General features: G+C 38.7%; 1 protein-coding gene across 2 annotated transcripts in view; it reads left to right on the top strand.

The window, feature by feature from the left end:
* The window catches only part of snx19b (sorting nexin 19b), a 36,803-nt gene extending 16,845 nt beyond the window's left edge, over positions 1–19,958 (top strand). The window contains exons 10-13 of one of the 2 annotated variants that reach the window (XR_008388259.1): positions 14,457–14,641; positions 14,865–14,952; positions 16,746–16,931; positions 17,401–19,958. Coding sequence is in view for 1 of the 2 variants with exons in the window: in XM_053646923.1 (XP_053502898.1) it covers positions 14,457–14,641; positions 14,865–14,952; positions 16,746–16,869 (397 nt within the window). In the remaining variant the exon portion in view is untranslated. Of the gene's footprint in view, positions 1–14,456; positions 14,642–14,864; positions 14,953–16,745 lie in introns of both variants that reach the window. The other variant, XM_053646923.1, reaches the window with a different exon arrangement.
* The last annotated feature ends 1,895 nt before the right edge of the window (positions 19,959–21,853 follow it).

Raw genomic sequence — 21,853 nt, forward strand, 5'->3', positions numbered from 1 at the left:
CAGTCCAATGCAGTACTTCAAGGTTGCCTACTTGTTTCTGTTTTTCTGTTCTGTTTAAGGTAATAAGCCTTTATGTTCTCCTGGGTTGGCAGTGGTTTTCACCTCACCACACTTCCATGGAAGCCATTTTTGCCCGGTGTCTTTCTGATAGAGGAGTCATGAACAGTGACCTTTATTGATGCAAGAGAAGCCTGTAGGTCCTTTGATGTGGTCCTTGGCTCTTTTGTGACTTGTTGGATGAGCCATTGCTGTGCTCTTGGAGGAATTTTGGAAGGTTGGACACTTCTGGGAAGGTTTTCTATTGTGCCGTGTTTTTTCATTTGGAGATAACTGCTCTCGCTGCGGTTCTTTGGAGTCCCAGAGCTTTTGAAATAGCTTTGTAACCCTTCCCAGACTGATGTATTTCAATAACCTCCTTCCTCATCATTTCTGGAATTTCTTTCAACTTTGGCATAGTGTGTTACTGGGTAGGACCTTTTAACCAACTTCATGCTGTTGAAAAATTTCTATTTAAGTGTTGATTTGATTGAACAGGGTTTGCAGTAATCAGGCCTGGTTGTGTCTAGTCAAGCTGAACCCCATTATGAATGCAGTTTCATAGATTTGCGGAATTAGTAACTACGGGGGAAAATATATTTTCACACAGGCCCAGTTGTTATTGGAAAACTTTTTTGCTTCAATAAATAACATTCTCATTTAAAAACTGTACTTTGTGTTTACTCAGGTTGCCTTTGTTTTATCTTAGATTTTGTTTTCATTTCTGAAACAATGTAGTGTGATTTATATTCAAAAACAGATGAAATCAGGATGGGGGCAAACACTTTTTCACACCACTGTAGAGCATTTCAAGCTCCTTTAGGTTTATTCATGTAGATTTCCTTATTCGATTCAGGCCACAGGTTTTCAGCAGGGTTCAAATCTGGAGACTGAAAATGTCATTGAAAAACATCGATTTCTGCCATAAAAGTATTTACATTCAAGGTCTTCTAGATGTCATTTGTTACTTTTAATTTTCCATCACTTTAACTGCTTTATAATGAGATTTCCACTAGACTAAATACTGGCAGACTCATGACTTTCGGCACTGTTGACTATTGAAAAGATCATGTAACTGGTGTAATATATTGTTGTTTTACCAGTATGTGGAAAATATTTTATTAATTATATATTAATGGGCTTGACTATAATCACCAATGTTTTAAATACTAAATTTCTTTCCATCGAGGTTTCACAATTCTAAGCAGCTGTTTTCATACCTGGTCCAGACTCTGTTGGCAAGACGATGACCTTGATTCCTGCAATGTGCAGTAGCAGTGAAGAACAGATTTGATGGAATCTTGAGCATTTTTAGATCCTTAGGTTTGCGCTTAAGTATAGCCATCAATTTGAATAATAAGTTTTAATTTGGAATAAGTGGTTAATGGCTAGAGAATTTCCTGAGGTGTTGTATCTTGTAGGCATGTATAGCTATTGATTAAGTGTTACAAGTCCTAAAACGTAGCTCACCAAAAAAACTTTATCTCCATCCACTGGCATTGTAATCTCAGTATTACTAATGCAATATAACGCAAGTTATATTGTTTAAATAAGTATACAGAAATCAAACACAAGTTTAACAATCACTGGAAGTGGAGAGTTAGTGTCTATTTCTGAAATAAGCATTAGTTCACTATTTTATTATTATTTTAATGCTGCATTTTCAAAATACTTTTTAATGTTTTTATTTTTAAATCCATGGTGACCAGCAAGTCTTATTTGCCCACATGCTATTTTGTTATGCCCAATTATGTTCCATGCAACACTGTGGCATGTGTAGACTTAATGTTATAGTTACTGAATGAATTTCTTGATGAGAGTGAAAGTGTAGCTTATGTGCCTTTTTCTGTTATGTTGCCAATTTACTATTAATCATAAAAAAAAGTATGTGGTCTTTTGAATTGAGTTGGGTTTTAATTTTTTTTTCTTCATGTCTTTCCCTAAAGAGAAGCTTTAAAAAGCTAGATAAGTATTAAGATTATGATATTATGATGAATTCAGACATATTACTGACCGTTTTTAGTAGGAAAGGAGGTCTCATGAAGAATTGTCACTGTTGATTTGGACACCAGGTATAGCGTTGATGTACTGTATCCATAACAACTGATTTACACTGATGAAACGTTGTACACCAGATCTACTTTTTTGACTTGATGTCTATCAACAGATCTGCGATAACATACACCCCAGCCATAACATTAAAACCACTGATAGGTGACGTGAATAACATTATCTCATTAAAATGACATCTGGCAAGGGGTGGGATATATTAAGTGAACAGTCAGTTCTTGAATTTGATGTGTTGGAAGTAGGGATGTCACGAGAACCAATACTTCGGTATCAAGTCGGTACCAACATTCTTAATACGTGACAGTACTTGTTTTTCTGGAGTAGCGTTGGTACTGATTCTAATGGAGGTACTGAGGTTGCAATTTTTCCGGACCTAACGGGGGCAGCAAATACGCACAAGTGTTTTAGACGGTCCACAAGTGGTGAAGAAGAAGAACAACAATTGGTAGCACACGGGAAAAACTACAGAAGATGGCGACGAGTTTAGTACCACCCCGACTCGTTGAGAGGAAAGATGGTACTTCGCTTCGCATTCGAGGAGGATGACAACAAACATTTAATTGATGCTCTGAAGTCGGTGTGCAATCGATGCTATCGTTAATTTCAAACAAAGCGAGGAAACACCTGGAATTTGGCGAAGCACCTGTAAGACGGTCCTATTTTATGTCTGTTTGAGGCAGCTGTATTGTGGCCGTGAAACCAGCTAACATTATGCTCCATGTAATGTTTGCGATAGCCTGTTATTTGTTAACGACGCTAACGCATTGCAGTGTTATAAACTACCTCCTAATGGACCACCATGCATCGCCATTCAGCCCGTGTCCTGTCAGCTAAATGTAGCCTAATGTCACTAATAATTATTCAAATGTTCATGCTTTTAATAAATCTTTTTGGCCTTCCACCATATCAGTGAATTTAAACTAATGCTTGCATTCAGAGTATAAGGGGTGTGTGTGTGTGTGTGTGTGTGTGTGTGTGCATGCACGCTTAGGGGTGCACCTCCACTGTAGCCTCCACTCATTGTCAGACAGTGTTTGATAACTAAAATATCCCTCTCTCGCTCTCTCTCTCTCTCTCTCTCTCTCTCTCTCTCTCTCTCTCTTTTTGCCAGTATAGGCCAGAGGAGGATGTCCTCCAGGAGAGTTTTTAATTTAATTTTTTTTATTTTATTTTTATACCACACCATGGTATCGACTTTGGTATTGAGTATCATGTACTTTGGGTGGTATCGGTACTGACTACTATATTTTTGATATCATGACATCCTTAGTTGGAAGCAGGAAAAATGGGCAAGCGTAAGGAATCGGGCGACTTTGCAAGGGTACAAATTGTGATGGCTAAACGATTGGTCAGAGCGTCTCCAAAACGGCAGGTCTCGTGGGGTGTTCCTGGTTTGCAGTGGTTGGTACCTACCAAAAGTGGTCCAAGGAAGGACAACCAGTGAACAGGGGACAGGGTCATGGGTGCCCAAGGCTCATTATTCTTCTCATTATTATTATTTTTATTATTATTGTTCTCTACACAGCTAGCGATCAGTTTTCTGTTTTTCTTCAATTGTCATGGAAAAATTAGTTTCTACTTTAAAGGACTTCTAAGAGCACTTTGAGTGTCTAGACAAGTGCTGTAGTGTGTGTGTGTGTGTGTGTGTGTGTGTGTAACTGTAATTAACTACATACTTTTGGTATTGGTCCAGTGGTCTCCAATGGTCTTATTACTAGTTAATTTTGCTACTGTAACAAATACGGATCTAGGATTATTTTTGTTGTCTTCTAATATGGAGGAGAGATGCTGAGGAGACACAGCAAACCCAGAGTAGAGCACATGTGAGGTTCTATAAATATGTAGATAAATAAATATGTACTTCAGGTGACATGCCATATTCCACGGTTGAATCTATGTATGTTTTTAATCCGTTACATTAATTTATATCTAATTCCTGATGTTCCATTTTAAGTCTGAATTAGGGCTGGACCATATGGCCAACATGTATATCACAATATATTTCTTAATTTCAGTCGATACGATATAATTCCGATATCGATATGAACAATATAAATCCTCAGAAAAACTGCCAAGGACGCCCACAACAGATGTCTGTACCTTCAAACTTCTGTAAACTTCTCCTCCTATAAAACTATATAATAATTTAGAAATAAAAATGGCACAAATAAATGAACGTTCACCTTTTATTTGAATTTAACCTTCATACAAACAAGAAATGTGAAATCACCGTCAAATAAACATAAAACTCTCACCTTTGTCAATATTAATATCTTTCACTTTAAACTACAACATAGGCTGATTATTTTATTCTTATAGACTGAAATTAAAGTGCTTCAGCCAGGATAAAAAAAAAAATATGAAAAATGCTCAGAGTTGCTGAAGAAAACAGAAAGTGTGAGCAATAACAACTACACATGTTGCTGGGGCAGGGACATTGTTGGGGGTTGATGACACCCTATGACAGGCTCTAGAGGTTTCTGGCAAGAAATACAAGCTGGTCTACATTATCTGGCTTTAAAGATGCCCTTTTACATGTGACAATATTGCCACCCGTACTAAAAACCCTCTCAGAGGGGGAGCTTGTGGCTTGAATACACAAGTAATGTTTTGCCAGTTGGCTTACTCTGGGGAAGTTCTTATGAGAGACTTTCCACCAATCCAGAGGATTTGAGTCATTGTCAGCATCTGGAGACAGATGGTAGTTGCTGAGCTCCCTCTCAACTGCCTGCTGTACACTCAAGCCTTCTGTGTTGGTACTGATGGACCTGTTTGAAAAAAAGCTAGCCAGAGACCGCTTTGTTTTCTTGGCTGGTGTCACTGCTGCAGAAGCATCTCCCATGGCTTCTTCTCTGGACTCCTCTTCCCTTACCACAACAGCTCTCTCTCCCTTCAGCATCTCCAACACAGCTTTCTCTTTGCTGTATTCTCTCTTCTCCTCCTGAGTTTACTGAAGCTTGAATCTTGGGTCAACGAGGCATGCCATGTCAAGTAGATCATCTGTGGCTGGGTCATCATACTTTTCTTTCAGGTATCCCATCACTGTTGTCTTTATGGTCCTGGTGAGGTCTGTGTCATCCTCTGCCATCCTTCAAGATGGAAGTGTTGAAGAGATGCATCACTGGTTTTAGGAATGACACACTGACATAGGACTCACCGGACAAGGCATCGGTGAATTCAAGGAGCGGGCTTAGAGCTGCATCTATAGACTCTAAAACGTCCACATCTTGCCAAGTAGGAACCAGCGACCTGGTCTTCTTGTCTTTTGAGAGGACCTCTGTGATGGCCCTTTTCTGCTCCAGAACCCGCCTCACCATTTGTTGATGGGAGCCCCATCTTGTTGGGGTTTCACCGATGAGCTTGTGCTGTGGTAAGTGATACTCCTCCTGAGCAGCTGCAAGGTCCCGTTTCTTCTTCCAGGAGTAGGAGAAGGCAGCCACCACCTTTTTACAGACCCCAACTGCTCTGTCCACTCGCTTGTCTTGGTGAACTTTCTCTGTACACAGAGAGAGAAAAAAATATTGCAATATATAGTTCTCATTTGTATTTTAACTACAAAATTTGATTTATTTATATTATTCTTACAGCAAAATCACAATTCTTCTGCTTATGTACATTTTGTTGTTTTTATTTCACACCTGATTTGGCAAAGTAAACATCTGTTTCCATGCCAGTAAAACACCTTTGAATCTTATTAATATAACTGCTGTATGTATAAATCCATACAAATATGTATGTCTTAATTAAAGAATAAATGAATAGCCTATTCAGTCACTTAAACTGGGGGAATGAAATCACATGAAATCCTAGCCTACACAACACGGAGCACCTCAACTCCAGGTGTTTTAATTATCAAATCAAATGCACATTATAACACATGCTCAGTGAACTTCTTATGACATGGCATGCAACAACCACATAGCAAGCATAAAATTGTGTGAATATAAACATACTATAAACAAATATAAAGAATATAAAAGTAGCTATCAAAAACATACAAGCACTGATGAGCTACATTTAGGTTAGGCCTATTTTGTGTTAAGCATATCGCCTATTTGTTACTGCAATGATTGTAGTAATATATCCTCATGCCATAAGCAAAATAACTTAACATAATACTCAAATGTATATTAACTGTGTATAACTTGCCAATAGCGGAGTTCAGTCGGTGCCCGAAGCAATGTAGCCTTCTCCATCTGTTCAACTCAGCGGCTTTGATGATATTGGTCCCGCTATCTGTGGTGATGCAGACCTGGCGCTCCTTGCTGAGTCCCCAGGAGGTGAGTGCGTCCGTAAGTCCGGCTGGAATTGCTTCGCCCGTGTGATCCTCGGGAAAGTAAACCGTCTGGAGGCATAAGCTGACAAGCTTCCAATCTTGGTCAATAAAGTGGACCGTCAGGCTCAAGTATGGTTCCGAGGTTCGGCTTGACCACAGGTCAGCTGTGGTCGCAAAATATGACCCTGACTTCAGTTGCTCCTGCACCCTTTCCCTAACTTCACCGTAAAGTGTAGGTATAGCTGTGCGGGAAAAATATTTCCGGCCAGGGAGCTCGTATCTGGGGTCGATGACGGACATCGTTTTCCTGAAGCCCACATTTTCTACCATACTAAACGGCATCATGTCCTTAGCCAAAAAGTTTGTGACAGCCTTAGTAATGTCTTTATATCGTTTAGACTGTTTATCCTGAGGCATGCATGCAGCGATCCGCGTTTGCTGCATCGGTTTCTCTTTTGACACAACTGGTGATGGGGATGTGGGTCGCGGTGATATTTCAGAGACAGGTTGGCTGAAACCTTTATGATGCCTCATCTTCTGACTCTCAGAATATTCTATCGGGTGGAACTGCTTCAGATGGTGGAACAGATTTGATGTGTTCCCGCTGCTAGTCGGCACCACTCTCCGACACATTTTGCAGCGCACTGAAACCTGAAGTTTGTCAGAGCTTAGATAGCCAAACCACTCCCATACCACTGAATTAGTCTTTCCTCTCTTATCGACTATTTCGTCTGCTTTCTCTTCACTTGTGGAAGCTCGCTCAGACGCATTTGTATTGCGTTCAGGGGTACTCATTTTATAGCTAAAACTTGCCGTGTTGGTGCTTAGCTTAACACTGCCGAGCACTGGCTGTGTGCCTGTGGTTTACGTCATCACGCACGTAGCTAATTGTGTTCTGCTCATTCTCCTCGGCTTGAATACAACGAACTGACTCCTGCGCCCTGAACGTCATTCAGTGACAAATGTTTTAATGTATATCGAAATATTGGAAATGTGTTTAAAAATCATATCACCGTAATTGAAAAAATTTATATCGCGATATATATTGATACTGAATTATTGTCCAGGCCTAGTCTGAATAGTAAAAGACTTTTGTACTTCTGAAAGCAAAATGTCTCAATACTGCCTGCTGGTGGGTATATTTAACATTACAAGTCTAAGATGGTTCTGAAAAGGTAGCTGTGGAATTAGCATAATTTTTTGGGACTGAATGACAAACAGATCAGATGAATGATTGGGTACAGATATCCACTGTTTGCAGTCAAACATCCTGCTTAGTTGCTTTTAAATCTAAAGGTCTAACAGTTTTCTGAAAATAGACCTCCATCGTGTGGGACTTGGGTGGCATGGTGGTGGATGCAAATATGTCCAATGTAGATTAATGTGATAAAAGATAGATGAGAGAGAGAGAGACTATGTATGCTTCCTTTTTTTATGTAGTCTTTTGTAACAGTAGCGCTAGATTTAGAATATATATATATAGTTGCCGTAGATATAAAAAAATACACTCACCCGTTTTTGTGATGGCAAACATTTAAACTAAGATAATCCATGTCTGAATTTTTCCCACCCTCAATATGAAATTACAATGTATAAAAATTAAATGGAAAAACAGGAAAATTTAAAAGGTTACAATAACGTTTTATAACTGGGGATGTGGCTGTGTTCAGAAGGAACCAATTACATTCAAGCTCATGCTCAAAAGCATACATCCAAATCAACAACGGAATATCGTAAACAAAAGATCAATGATTTCGAATGACCTAGCCAGAGTCCAAACCTGAATCCAACTATAAAAATCTGTGGGGTGACCTGAAGCGGGCTGTGTGCAGGAGATGCCCTCACAATTGTATTGATCTAGAATGTTTTTGCCAGAAAGAGTAGAAAAATATTGCCCAGTTAAGATGTCTCTTACACGATAGACTCTTACCCAAAAAGACTGAGTGGTGCTGAGTTTCCTATTTCCCCCTAAAATGTTTCTGATTTGTTTTTCCCACTGAATTTTTTATATGTTGTAATTTCATATTGAGGGTTGAAAATGTTCTGACATGATTTATATTAGTTTAAATTTTTTCACAAAAACTTGCCATTTTTAGGGTTTTTATATTCACTATAGATGCTTCACATAGATGTTCAATGTGCTCTCTTAATTTGATAATAGGTCAGTTTGCCATAGGTCAGAGTCTCCTGGGGTCTAGTTGTTGGACAGCCATGGCAATATTCTCTTTTAAAAGGGAATTCATAATGCTTCTCCTCTGTCTTATATTAACATATTAAAGACCTAACCCCATGCTGAGGAAAAGTTACCACCCACAATGGACCTAGTTCAGTCTGCCATGCAATTATTTCTCCCCGCCCCAGTATTAGCCTCTACTGAGTCTTTAATTACCATAGACCCAGGCAAGGGCTTGGGAAAAGCCTGCTGATTGAAAGCCTCCTTCGGCCTGGTCAGGAACCAAAAGGATCTGGGCAATTGTACTCAGATTCCTGCTGTCTCTTTCTCCCAGTTATCTGCCACCCTGGGTCTTTGGCTTTGTTAGACTTTCACTGGCCTGTGCTGTTTTCATGCTTGATCACTCCTGACCCTAAAGGCGCTTTCATGAAAAAGCACGCAGTTAATTAGGAGCATCTGTCATATAGACGCCATCCAATGATGCGAATGGTAGAGCTCTGGAGGCCGTCTTATTTTTTACAGATGTGCAGCAAGAAGTTCAGGTATTTGGGCATGTAAACTGAGAATATTTTGATTATGACAGTAGGGTGCTTCATTGCACTGTGTGTGCGGGGTCAGATGAATCAAAGCACAGAGTAAACCATTCCCAGGTATCATATTTTGTTCTAAAGTAAATCTGAAAGGGAAATTGGCCGTTATGGGTCTTGCAGTGTCACTAGATTTTGGAGCGTAGTTGTGGGGATTTGCCCATTCAGCTACAAGAGCATTAGTGAGGTCAGGCACTGATGTTGGGCCAGGAGGCCTGAGGTTCAGTTGGCGTTCCAGTTCATCCCAAAGATGTTCAGTGGAGTAGGGGTCAGGGCTCTGTGTAGGCCACTCATGTCATTATAAATCTCACTTTGTGAACAAGCATATTGTCATGGAGGAACTTGTTTGGGCTACACAAAGATACCATTGTGTGCTTAAAGGCCCACATATGGGTGTGATGGTCAGATGTCCACAAAATTTTTGCCACATAGTGCAGATGCCAGTAAGAGAATAACCCTTCCCATCCTTTCAAGCAATTTTAAACCTGGACATTTGTGTTATCACACATCTAAACATGAAGAGCTGCATTGTTCTAATGAACGGCGTTTGCTCATTTTAAAAAAGCTTTGCTTTATGTCATGGAAAATCATCGGAAAGTGTAGAAACCCACATTTTCATGCCAGTCAGAATAAAATGCTTGACTGCAGCCTCAGCACTTATTTCAGAAGTTACATCTGAAACATCTCTTATGTAATGTAACCTGATGAACTGTTTTGAAAGTCTGCTATTTAAAGATTCAATTTTGTCTCCTTTTTTAAGGTGGTGTAATAAACATCAATACCACACATTCTCTCATGTACTGTCTTCTGATAAACTGAACCTGGTTTGTGGGAAAAAAAAAAAAAGAATCCCAACTGATCTACCTCAGGTATTTTTTTTTTTCTCTCTCTCTTCTCCTCCTTCTCCTCCTTCTCCTCGATCTTTGCTGAGGACTGATATTAGTTCCATCTGGAGACACATGCACACAGATGTTGCTGTACATGTTAGTGTTTGTAAATAAGTGCTGGTTTGTCTTTATTTTATGTCAGAACAAATTTTTCACAAACAAGACTATCCGTATCAAGGTCTCCTCGACCAAGCCTTACCCTCAGCCTTGGAGATGGAATATTTATGCAAATTCTCTGGTGATGGAAATGAATGTGTTTGAGATAAACCAGAAGTTCGGAAAGATGCTTTGTTTATTTCAACACTACCCTGGGTATTACAACAGTCTCTAGTATGTAATGGTTTATTTAAAGACTCGCTCATAACCCAGACTCTTTTCAGCGGTTGATTATTCCATAAGATGAATTAGGACTTGGCTACGCCGACAGATCTCCATGTTCCATTTGGTAAGAACATCGAGACTGAATCAGTCACGTTATTCTGTGTATTTGGACAAGGAGTAATTAGTTTGTGAAAACACCTGCAGGAGACTCCTCCACCGAGCCAGAGCACCAAATTAATCATTCTCGTCTTGTAAATATATCAAGATTAAATCTGAGTAAAGCGAGTTGTGTTGCATAGCTTAAATTTGAAAAAAAAAGTGGGAAGCATTTTTACGAGAAAGAAAATGCTGACCTAAAACTATAGCTAGTTTGTTGCATGAGTCTCGTCATCATTTTTTATTCGGACATTTTCTGGTTGTGTGAATTGAACGATGGATGTTTTTACTGGTGTCTAACAGGCAAAATTGATATTTCTGCTAAATGTGACCTACTGTGTTGCTCCCGTTCTCAAGTGTTAATCAACGGTTCAAATTAAATGACTTTCAATGATTTTTCTAGAGCTCATTTACATCTGTTTTTCATCTGTTTTTCATGTGTTTTGTGTTTTTCACATGTGGCTTGAGGAGATTGATGCATTTACATTTGCATAAAATAGCTAAATTACATCTCAAACCACTATCGGATATGGTTTGTGAGCAGTTGAGTTTAAATATATTTTTCACTTTCGTTTTTATTTGGTTAGTCCATATCCACATGCAAACCTGATACTCAAACCTTTCGTGTAGAGATGCACCTACGCTAAATTTCTCAGCCGATACCGATAACCGATTATTCAGAGTGATATCGGCCGATACAGAGACAGATAGTTCTGCCTTTTATGCCTTCTTTTAAATGAATAATAATTAATTCCACAATTCTGAAAGAAATGCAAATAAAAACTTTATTCTCTCCATTTCAACAATTTGTTTCACAGTAACGTCTCATAAACACAACACATTACTCTAATTAACATTAACACATGAACTAAATTCTGAAGATTAAAGTAAGACTTATTAACTTATTGAATGTTATTAATTCATATTAACATTGACTGAATTCTATAAAACCTCCTGTTAGTCTCACATTCACTCACCACAAACAAAAGCATTTCTACTTCATCACTGACATCTGACAACTGGTAATATATAATATCAACTTTTTTATATATATATATTAACATTCACTGTAAATGAAATGTACTACTCTACAACTATATATATATATATATATATATATATATATATATATATATATATATATATATATATATATAAAAATATACTTTTTTGTCACTCATCTTCATTTAAATCTTTGAACGGTGTACTGCCGCTTTAATTCAGCTCGAGCAGTTCGGGGGGGGGATTAGACTCGACGCTGAAACTCCTGCTTCGCTGCTGCAGCGTCCGGTGTAAGCTTTTAGTGATGCAGAGATTACAGAGATTACAAACTGCAGTTTTGTCATCATTCCACACAAGAGACATCATCTTTACACACAGCTCGAAATCCATGTGTTTTCTCGCCCTCTTTTTGATTGACCGGATATAATCGGCCCTGAACATCGGATGTTTTTAAACTATCGGCTGATGGCCCATAGCGGGAAAAATAGCCTTTATTGGCCGATACATCAGTGCATCTCTACTTCAGTGCATTATGGAAAGAAAAAAAAAAGCATTTTCTATTTTTGTAAAAACTAACTTTTGTCTTTTGTTTCTGTGAAGTAGGAAATCTGTCGATGTATTCCTTAAATGCAGCAGTAGTTTTAGTCAGATTACGGATTTATTGATGTGATTGAAAATTATAATAAGTCTCTTTAGCGTTGATAAACAGTGCTAGATTATTTGTGTGTTCTCTTGTCACAGTGTATATAATTAAATGCTGCATACTCTAACTTACCACCTATTGTAAATAAGAGTGATCTCATAGGTCAATGTGAATCATGTTCAAATTCAAATCATGTTCACTTTTTTTTTAAAATTTTTTATTAGGGATACATTTGGCCACATCAGCCACCCCGTGTCCTATGATTACCTCAATAAAGTTGAATAGTTTGACTACATTTGCGCTTCATTTCAGACCTATATTGCAGCTTTATTTGAAGAGTGTCAGAAAAGTGCTTATACATCAGGTGATGCCAGTAAAAATTAATGTTATTTACAATAATGCAGCTTACTGTCTGTAAAGAGAATGTAAGGGAGAAAAGGAATGAGCAGGTTCTTTGCTATACCTCAGATACTCTACACAGCACTACCTCTCTTGGTATGGGTATTGTGGCATACAGTTACGCGTAAATGTAGTAATTGACTAATTAGAAATGATATGGAGGTGTGTGGACTCTGCTGTTAATGTGTAGCATTTGTCTCTGTCTCCAGTGTCGAGAGAATGAATTTGCTGTCTCTCCTGCTCTGAATTACGTCTTCATTCGACTGCCAGTACCCACTGACTTGACTACTCCAACAGTATCATTATTTCCAGTTGAAATCCAAATACCAATTAGGCAGTCCATATGGAATATACTTATATACATGTTTATGTTTTTGTAGTGTCACAGTGAATCAAGGCTGCCATTAACCTTTAAAATGGCATTTTTCGGCTCATTTCTGCCTTTACTAACACTTTTTCCACTGCTCTTGAGAAATGGGCTCCCTGCTAATGGCTTGTGTCCCCTTTCTGAGATTGTTCCAGTCAAAATGAGCTGCAGTTTATAAACAGCACTAATGCAGTTAGTGGAATAAAATGTGCTACTGTTGATCCCCATTAGTCTCTGTTCCAACACTCTAGATATTTTGCTGGACTTGACACTGTACACCAACTACCACACAACCTTAGACTTGTGTATAATAACGCACGTTTCTAAAGAAATTCTCTTACAGTCCCCTCCAAAAGTATTGAAACGGCAAGGCCCATTCTTTAGTTTTTGCTTCACACTGAAGACGTTTGGATTTGAGAAAAGATGAGACGATGGATCAGAATTTCAGCTTTTCATTTTCTGAGATTTGCACTGAGATTTGTTAAACAACTTAGAACATGGGACCTTTTGTTTGAACCCAGCCATTTTTCCAAGTGATCAGAAATATTGGAACGCGTGACTGACAGGTATTTATTATTTCCCAGGTGTGCCTTGTTAGATTGAACAATTGTTAAACACTTGTTGCCAAATTGTCAAACTCCCTTTTTAGTTAGATCAGTCAGGGGGCTGGTGTCTTCGTGTCTTCTTGGGCCATCCTACAGTCCCGTCTTAGAGGAGCATGATATGAGGCATGGCTGCGGCGGCTGCTGCACCAGCACCTGACGATCCTCTGTCTTGGCCTAGAGAAGTGACTGGAAGCGGTGCTCCTGGTCAGTGTGCATCGAGGGTTTTCTCAGATCTCAGAAAGTGGTGAGGACTCGTTGATGATGATGATCTTCAATTTTCCTGGGTTTCGGCACCAGTGTGACATCCCTTGTTTTCAGCTGGAAAGGAGGAAATGGGAGGCAGGCTTGGGACAACTCAAAAGTGCTCTTTATTTTACTCTTTTTATTTCTATTGCTTTTCAGTGCTTGCAAAAATACACAGTACAGTTTTGTCCAGCTCATCTCTCTCTCTCTCTCTCTCTCTCTCTCTCTCTCTCTCTCTCTCTTTCTCTCGTGGGTCTTCACCCACAGGTGCAGCCTCATCCTTACCACTCACTCTCTCGACTCCACCCGCCATTCACAAACCGGCGCTCGACCATGCCCCCGCCTCCACAGTTAACCATCCAGGAATAAACATTTAGAAACCCGACCCCACACTTGCTACACCTCTGCTGCACAAGAGTCTTTCTTCAATGCTTTAACCTCTTCTATGGCAATTAATTACACCACCGATGTGTGCATGCACTTTGCATGGCTTTCTATGCTGTATTCCCAATCAGATATCTGATTTTGTGTTTTTACTTTCCTATAATATACATTCCCTATAAATATAATATATTTGTGATGAGAGAGCCACACCAAGGTCAAACCATGATCCTGACCTTCAGGCACTATTCCAGATGTTTGTAACAGAATGTTTGGTTTAACATAAAGTTTTGACTTTCTGTATATGTAGGTGGCTGGAGGTCGGAGTGGCTAATCTGACGTGTATGCAGTACTGGGTGACTTATTTGCGGGTGCTGCAGCAGGCTGTGTGGCCTGGGGGAAATCTGCCTGCTCATCCCCGACCTCAGCGAACCCACCAGCAAAGAGATGACACCAAACAGCAGTCACTGCAGTGTTTGATGAATTTGCTTCCTGGTAGAGTCGCTTTCCTGCCTCCACTTCCTCTCTGTATAAATCACAGTAAAATTCCAGTTAAATGTTTTGGTTAATATGCAATAACTTTGTCATTAAAACTGTCTACTTTCCTTAGTGCTCTTCTTCAATGCTTTTTTATTCTCGCTTCTTAATTTGTGATGTGTGGGGGTGTGTGTATGGGTGTTTTGTGCCTGGGTAACCATGCTATCCCATATGTTTACAGATCTTGTTTCGGATATGCTGGGCTCAGAGAAGTACAAGCATTCCTGGCAGGTCGTTCTCGACTCTCTCCAAGATTCTACCATAAACAGGTCGGTCTATGGGTACACGGATATGCGCGCGCACACACACACACACACACGCACACACACAATTAATACTGCATTGTATTACAATGCATCATACACACAAGCAGTGCAGTGTTATTATGCAACAGGCACAAACTCTTACAAAAGCCAATTAAATTTTACCCTGAGACATTTCATTTAAACCCATTAAAACAATCTGTGTTGAATAAGAAACTGAGTATGTTTTAAAGCCCAAGGAACTAGGGCTGCACAGTACAGACAAAAATAGCATATTGTGAATATGTTGCAACATAACGCGATTGTGATGCCTTTGAGAAAATGTGTACTAAACTGTACCTTCCCTTGCTGTTGCCTGAATGCTACATCTTCTGTACCTTTTAGCATCTTACCATTAGTGAGCATGTAGTGTTATCTGTTTAACCTTGGTCTAGTTATGTACTTCAGATCTTTTTCTTTTTGTGTGTGTGTGTGAAGACACTTCTATTTATGTTTTTAGATGAAAAATATAGATTTTGAGGGGATCACTCCAGTGATGAGGAAAGATACGGTTTAATAATGTATTAAAAGAAACTGGTGAAACCCTGCTTTTATTTGACCCACCCAGTGCTATGAATCCTAACACACCCACAGAAAAATGATGTAAAATTGCTCGAAATGCTCACAGAAAATAATTTCAATAATTTATAGTTTGCTTGGCGTGTATCTTTTAAGACAGGATTTATGATGTTTGTATATTTCAGTGTTATACTGGCCAGTATTGAAATAATATTGAGTAGACAAGAACATCTTTCCCCTTACTAAAATATACCCAGATCTATGAATATATGCATGCAATTTGGAAATGTCTCCATGCCCTGCTATCATTCTGAAAACACGAATATTACTAATTTTAGCGAATTAGCTGACCAGCTGGCTTACTGCTACTGCTGCTGAACTATCTTGCAGTAGTCACAGCAGCACAAGTGGGGCTTCAGTGTCTGAATCTCACTTGGAATTGACATGTTCTTGGAGGTTTATTTTCAGTAGAACATAACAATCAAAACTATATATTAAAACTATATATATATATGGTCTTCATTAACATTAGCCAAGTTAGTGTGTGTGTGGGTACCATGTTCACCTCTAGTTTCTGACATCCAAAAGTCTGGCACTCTATATACAAAAGTATGTGGACACCTGACCATCATACCTAATATATATGAGCTTGTTGGACCTCCCATTCCAAAACCATGGATATTAATATGGAGTAAACTGCCCCCTACCCCTCCCCCTTTGTGGCTATAATAGCCTCCACTCTTCTGATAAGGCTTCTTATGATATTTGTAGTGTGTGTCTGGTAATTTGTGCCCATTCAGTCAAAAGAGGATTTCTAAGATCAGTATGACTGTGTGTTAACAAATTAAATCCGGTTAGTTAATTTAAACAGACCCATTTTGCTTGAATTGACTGATTATAATTTATAATTTTAAAAGCACATTTCAGGAGGTGGTCTGCATCCTTACATATTTGAATACAGTGTTATTAATATGAACCAAAAATTAAATGAAAACAAACAAACTCTTTGATAACGGTCATCTAGTAAATATATTGCTAGCACCTGCATGTCATTTCTATCAATTATTTGTTCTTATACACTGCATGCTCTGGGATAGTTCAGGAGAGTAAATACTGGGCAGGAAGAACAGGATAAATCTGTGACCTGCATATGAATGTCTTTTAAATTGAGTGCAAGTGTTTTTGGTGAGCTTGAAACATGTACACAGATGTGCCTCTGACCTCTGACTCATTATGCACAGGCACCTGGTTTACTGTGTGTGGGATGTGCTATTGGAGTTCCTGATCCCAGAGCTGTCTGATGACGACTTTCAGAAGATGCTGCTCCAGAGTCTTTCTAAAAACGCAGAGAAACTCCCACAATAGGAATGCCGTGAAACTTGACACGCCTGTTCCAACAACCCGCTACTCTTGTCAGAATGAGTCAGGTCAGTCATGGAGGTGAATGAGGCAAAATGGAATATGTGCATGGTTTGGTCTGACTCTAATTTAGCCCTTACGTGTCTGGGTCTCGCACACAATATAATGCATCTGGCCTAGCTTTGATTACTGGCCACCTGTTTTGCATTTTAGCAGGCCTTGACTGATCTCCAAAACACCCCTGGACCGGATCTGAATTAGTGGAGAGCTCTCTTCTCAAGCTCTTATCCACCTTCTTCCGGCTTGAACTTTGAGCAAACCTTTTACAGATGGATTTGTATTAAAGATCATAACACCAGGACAGATTAGACTTAACTTGGCCCTGCTTTCGAGTCTATCATTTAAAGTCACTAAGTTTACTTGCTGCTTATTTCTCTTGCTCCTTGCCATGGGCACTGCACTGTGACACATTTGTCTCTCATTTGCTTAAGATTGCAACCTCCAACTTCCTGTTGTATCTTCCTCCACTTAATTTAGGTTGGAGGGATTTTCCATGTGAGCTGGCATGAGTTTTGGTGTCTTGCTGAAACCGTACATGCTTCGAGGGATCTTTTACAACTTAATCTTGTCTGTTCACAGAGTGGGACTTGGTAATTGACTACCTTTTTTTGTTTATGCTTGGCCTTAAAGTAAAGGTTATGCAGAATATAAGGAGTATGCAGAGGGGTTTTCTTTCCATTCCTTTTTCCTGTTCTAAATATTGTTGGATGTTATGTTACCACATTTAGATCCTTGTCTGTATGCTTTAATAATTCTATATACCCATTTCTTTGGATATAAATACTGAAGTATTTTCCTCACACTTGTGCACTTTGATGAAATCATAAAGAATATTATGGCTGATGTCTAAAACAGTAAAAAGAAATGTCTTCTCTGCCTTAACATGTTTTGTAAACTTGTTTTGTCTGTAAAGCAGTCTAAAGATGTAAAAGGAATGGATCAAAAGCCATGAAAAAGTAATTCCTTTGTGGTCAGTATGTTTAACTTTGTGTTTGAGTGGTCTAATGTTTCTTGAAAAGGTTTCATCTGTCATGTCTACTTCTGTGTTATGTTTTCTCCCTCAGTATAGTGATCCTTGTGAAATGTTTACTAGCATGATCTAGTAAATAACCCAATATGCTCTCCACTGTTGTGTGAAATGTAATGTGTATGCTTCAATTATTGCACTACGTATAATTGTGTCAGTGGGGAAATTGTTGTAACTTAAGCTGTGATTATAATAAACATGCAAAAATGACTGACCCAAGATACATTTCTGCATAAATGTCATGTACATATGGGCTCTGTCTTTAATATACTCTTTGTTTAGTAATCACTGTGGATATAATTACATATTTAACCACTTTTTTTTAGATAATGGTCTTCGATTTACAGGAGGGGTTGGGGGTTTGATTTCTGCCTCCACCCTGCGTGCACTGTGCTTGCATGTTCTCCCTGTGTTTTGAGGGTTTCCTCTGGGTACTCCGGTTTCCTCCCCCAGTCCAAAGACATGCGTTGTATGCTGATTAGCATCTCTAAATTGTCTGTAGTGTGTGAATGTGTGTGCGATTGTGCCCTGCGATTGATCGACACCCCGTCCAGGGTGTCCCCCGAGTCTCCACGGATAGGCTCCCGGCCCCCCATGACCCTGTGTAGTATAAGCGGTACAGAAAATGGATGGATGGATAGACTGGTTTACCTCAGGATAAGGCTAATGCAACACAATTGACCACAATTTGACCACCATCGTTTTTATTTGTATAAAACACAATCCGCATTGTTATCTGGTTTCTTGGGAATCTCATTTATTGAATGTAGCAAAATCAGGTACTTCAATCATGGCTGTTTATTGAATATAACCTCTAAATCAGCTTCTCTTCTTCTCCCTGGAGCTGGTGGTCATCAGATTCCTGAATCTACATGTACTACAAAGGCTATTTGTAATTATTATTGTTGTCATGCTCTCTGGATATCCACATAACACAACAATTTGAGCAGTGATGAGGGGAAAAGAAAACATTGTTGGCCAGTCCTACTTTGGAGGTGACTCATGGCCCAGCTGGGAGTCAGACTTGAGTCTTGGCTACAGTGAGTCTTTGTCTCTGCAAAGCAACTGAACCTTTCCATCTGCTGAATTTTGGAATTTTTCAAAATGCTCATATTCAGTAACTACGTTTCTTTCCTGTTCGTCTAGAAATTAGACAATACTGAATAAGTCATAGTGCTGAATAATATGCTTCAGGTTGATTAACCGAATAATAATCGGGAAACTGTAAGGGGTATATATTTTGATGCTTGCTTGAATACCAATTTATAAATATAGACAAAACATTTGATATGTTTATCTTAATTCTTTAATGCATACAATGGTGGTGTGTTGATGCTGGAACAAAGATGCTTGGGATCTAACATTTGTAAGCTAATTAAAGCTAATCTATTTTCCGAGGAAAGGGGGGTTGCTGCCTGAGATCAACAAAAACGGATAAAGCAGGCCTCCCGTTATTAAAATCAGATCAAGTCTCTGGGAACAATTCTGGGATGCCTATGATAAACAGAGATTTGGCGGAATGTCTGGAATTTGAGTGTATCTTAAACAAGGGGGAAACGGTCCAAAATGTAAGCGAGGCAAGTCCCTAGAGTAGGTTACTCCAGCTCAATGATCTCTGAATACAGTTAAGAATATTACATCGCTTGTATGCTTAGACACATCATCTAATATTCATACTTATGAATGGTATATCATAATCTTAGTTATAAACATAAGTTATAAAGTATTAAGTTATAAGTTAAGTATAAAGTTATAAGTTATAAACATAAACTATATGCACATATTAATGCATACATTTTCCATCCTAAATCCACAATTTCTTTTCCTAGTAATGTCCTTATTATAATTGCTTATTACGTTACGTACTGCTTTAAATATAGTCTTGCCGTGGAATGGAAATTAACACGCAGCTCCCCAATGATCAATGATTCATTATTTCAGTGAACGGTTGCAGCATGGATGCTTTTATTGAAGCAGTATATAACATTTCTCAAGATCAGTGATCCTCCTAACACCCATACTGAATGAATAAAGTGTTGGAGCCATGTTCACATGCAAATGTGGTCAAGAACCAAAGTTCTGCTGAGGTGGAAATACTCTTTCAATAATCTTTTTGGTTCACACTGCACCTTAGTGAGCTGCCATGAATTGAAGATGTTTTGAAAACATTGAAAAAGTCAGTGACTGTATGCTCAGATTTATTCATTTATATAAAATTTATTTATATCAAAAAGAATCCATAGTGACTCAAGCTTCTGGCAGTGTCCTGCTTGAGGACCCATGGCTACTATATATAAAAACAAAAGTGTGTGTGTGCACGCCGTACAGTTCACCAGAGAAATCATACTATTATCCTGACTCATTCTACTCTTTTGCTTGTTCATAAACATATGAATAGGTTTCAGCTACAGTTGTTTTTTTTTTTAAGGTTAAAAATATGTTTGTGAAATGATAATGCTGTAGGAGCAATTTGAGCACACCTTTGAGGCATAGTGTGTGGGAATAAAACTAAACCCAGAGACTGATCCATAGAATTCGTACGTGCAGACCCTGTGTCTGGTGAAAGGGCCACACGTGAGCATCTGCACATGTACAGACTGTTCATCGGTAGTTGCTGAGGTAACCCATGGAGAGTTAGGTAAGAAGGAGCCCCTAGGGATCGAGATCTTGTTCTCCACTATCAGCAGCTCACATATTTGGAGTGTGTGTCCTGGTTACTCAGGTAAAAGCCCTCCTTCTCTCCACAGGCTGTCAAAATCAGGCTTAATGATACCGTGAGACTGTTTTGGTGCTGGTGGGGGTGTGTGAAACGAGGACATAGAGGACAGAGGACATTATCTGTGAAATGTGAAGCCGAGTCTATAGCTCAACAATGCATTTGAGGAAGATATCCAGAAAACTGATCAGTAGCAGAGTCTTGCCTTTGATTATTTATTTATTCTTTTTTTCATGCGTTTGGTTATGCAAGTGATTATAATTGACATCTTTTTTTTCTTTTTTTCTTTTTTTCTTTTTTTTTTCTTTTTTTTTTTTTTAAGAAAAAGGTTTATGTTAGCAATTTGGATGCAGTTTAACCCAAAGTGCTTAAATGATGCATGTGGTATTGGATAACCTTTTGTTTATTATCATACTAATCATCAGCTGGGACAAATTATATTCATAAATAGTTCATCATCTGTTGTGTCTTAGCCATGGAGAATTTCAACCATGTGCATTGTTGCTAATTGATTTCACAAGGGTGAAGACTTTTTTCTTTTTCTTTCTTTTCCCCTCATCATCCCTCCCCCCTCGTGGCCTCATTTGCACACGAAAACATGTTCTTAATGACATTATCTAGATACTTGCTAAAGTGTCTGGAAACCTTTGGCACTATGTAGTGGTGTTTTGCTGTTTTACTTTGGCTGTTGTCTGTCTTACATAAGATTACATAAGATTGGCTGGATTACAGACAGGACTTGTATAGCACTAAAGTGAAATGATTTTATTTTGATAATCTGATGGTAGTGAAATCATTCCAACCTGACCAGGATGAAGTTCTTACTGAAGTGAGAAAAGTTTAAAAATAATAATAATTAAAAAAAAATAGTAATGATATATACCCTAGGTTATATAGAGAATGATATATATATACTCTAGGAGATATACGAACTTCTAATTTTAACAGAAATACAAAGTGGTGTAAAACAAGGATAATAAAAATATCATTGTTATAGAATTGTACTGTAGGGCATTAGAGTTGGCATTGCTTGAATCTTTGACACTTTTTTTATCTTTTGATTTAGAACTTATTGAAAAACTAAGAAAGCAAGTTTGTCCCCGAACTCTCACCTACCGTCTTTAAAGTCTGAGGCTCATGTTCTTATGTGACCTAAAGGGGGAGCCCTGGTCACAGTTTTGTGTTTA

Source organism: Ictalurus furcatus, chromosome 17 (assembly GCF_023375685.1).
Source record: "Ictalurus furcatus strain D&B chromosome 17, Billie_1.0, whole genome shotgun sequence".
Lineage (NCBI taxonomy): Eukaryota > Metazoa > Chordata > Actinopteri > Siluriformes > Ictaluridae > Ictalurus > Ictalurus furcatus.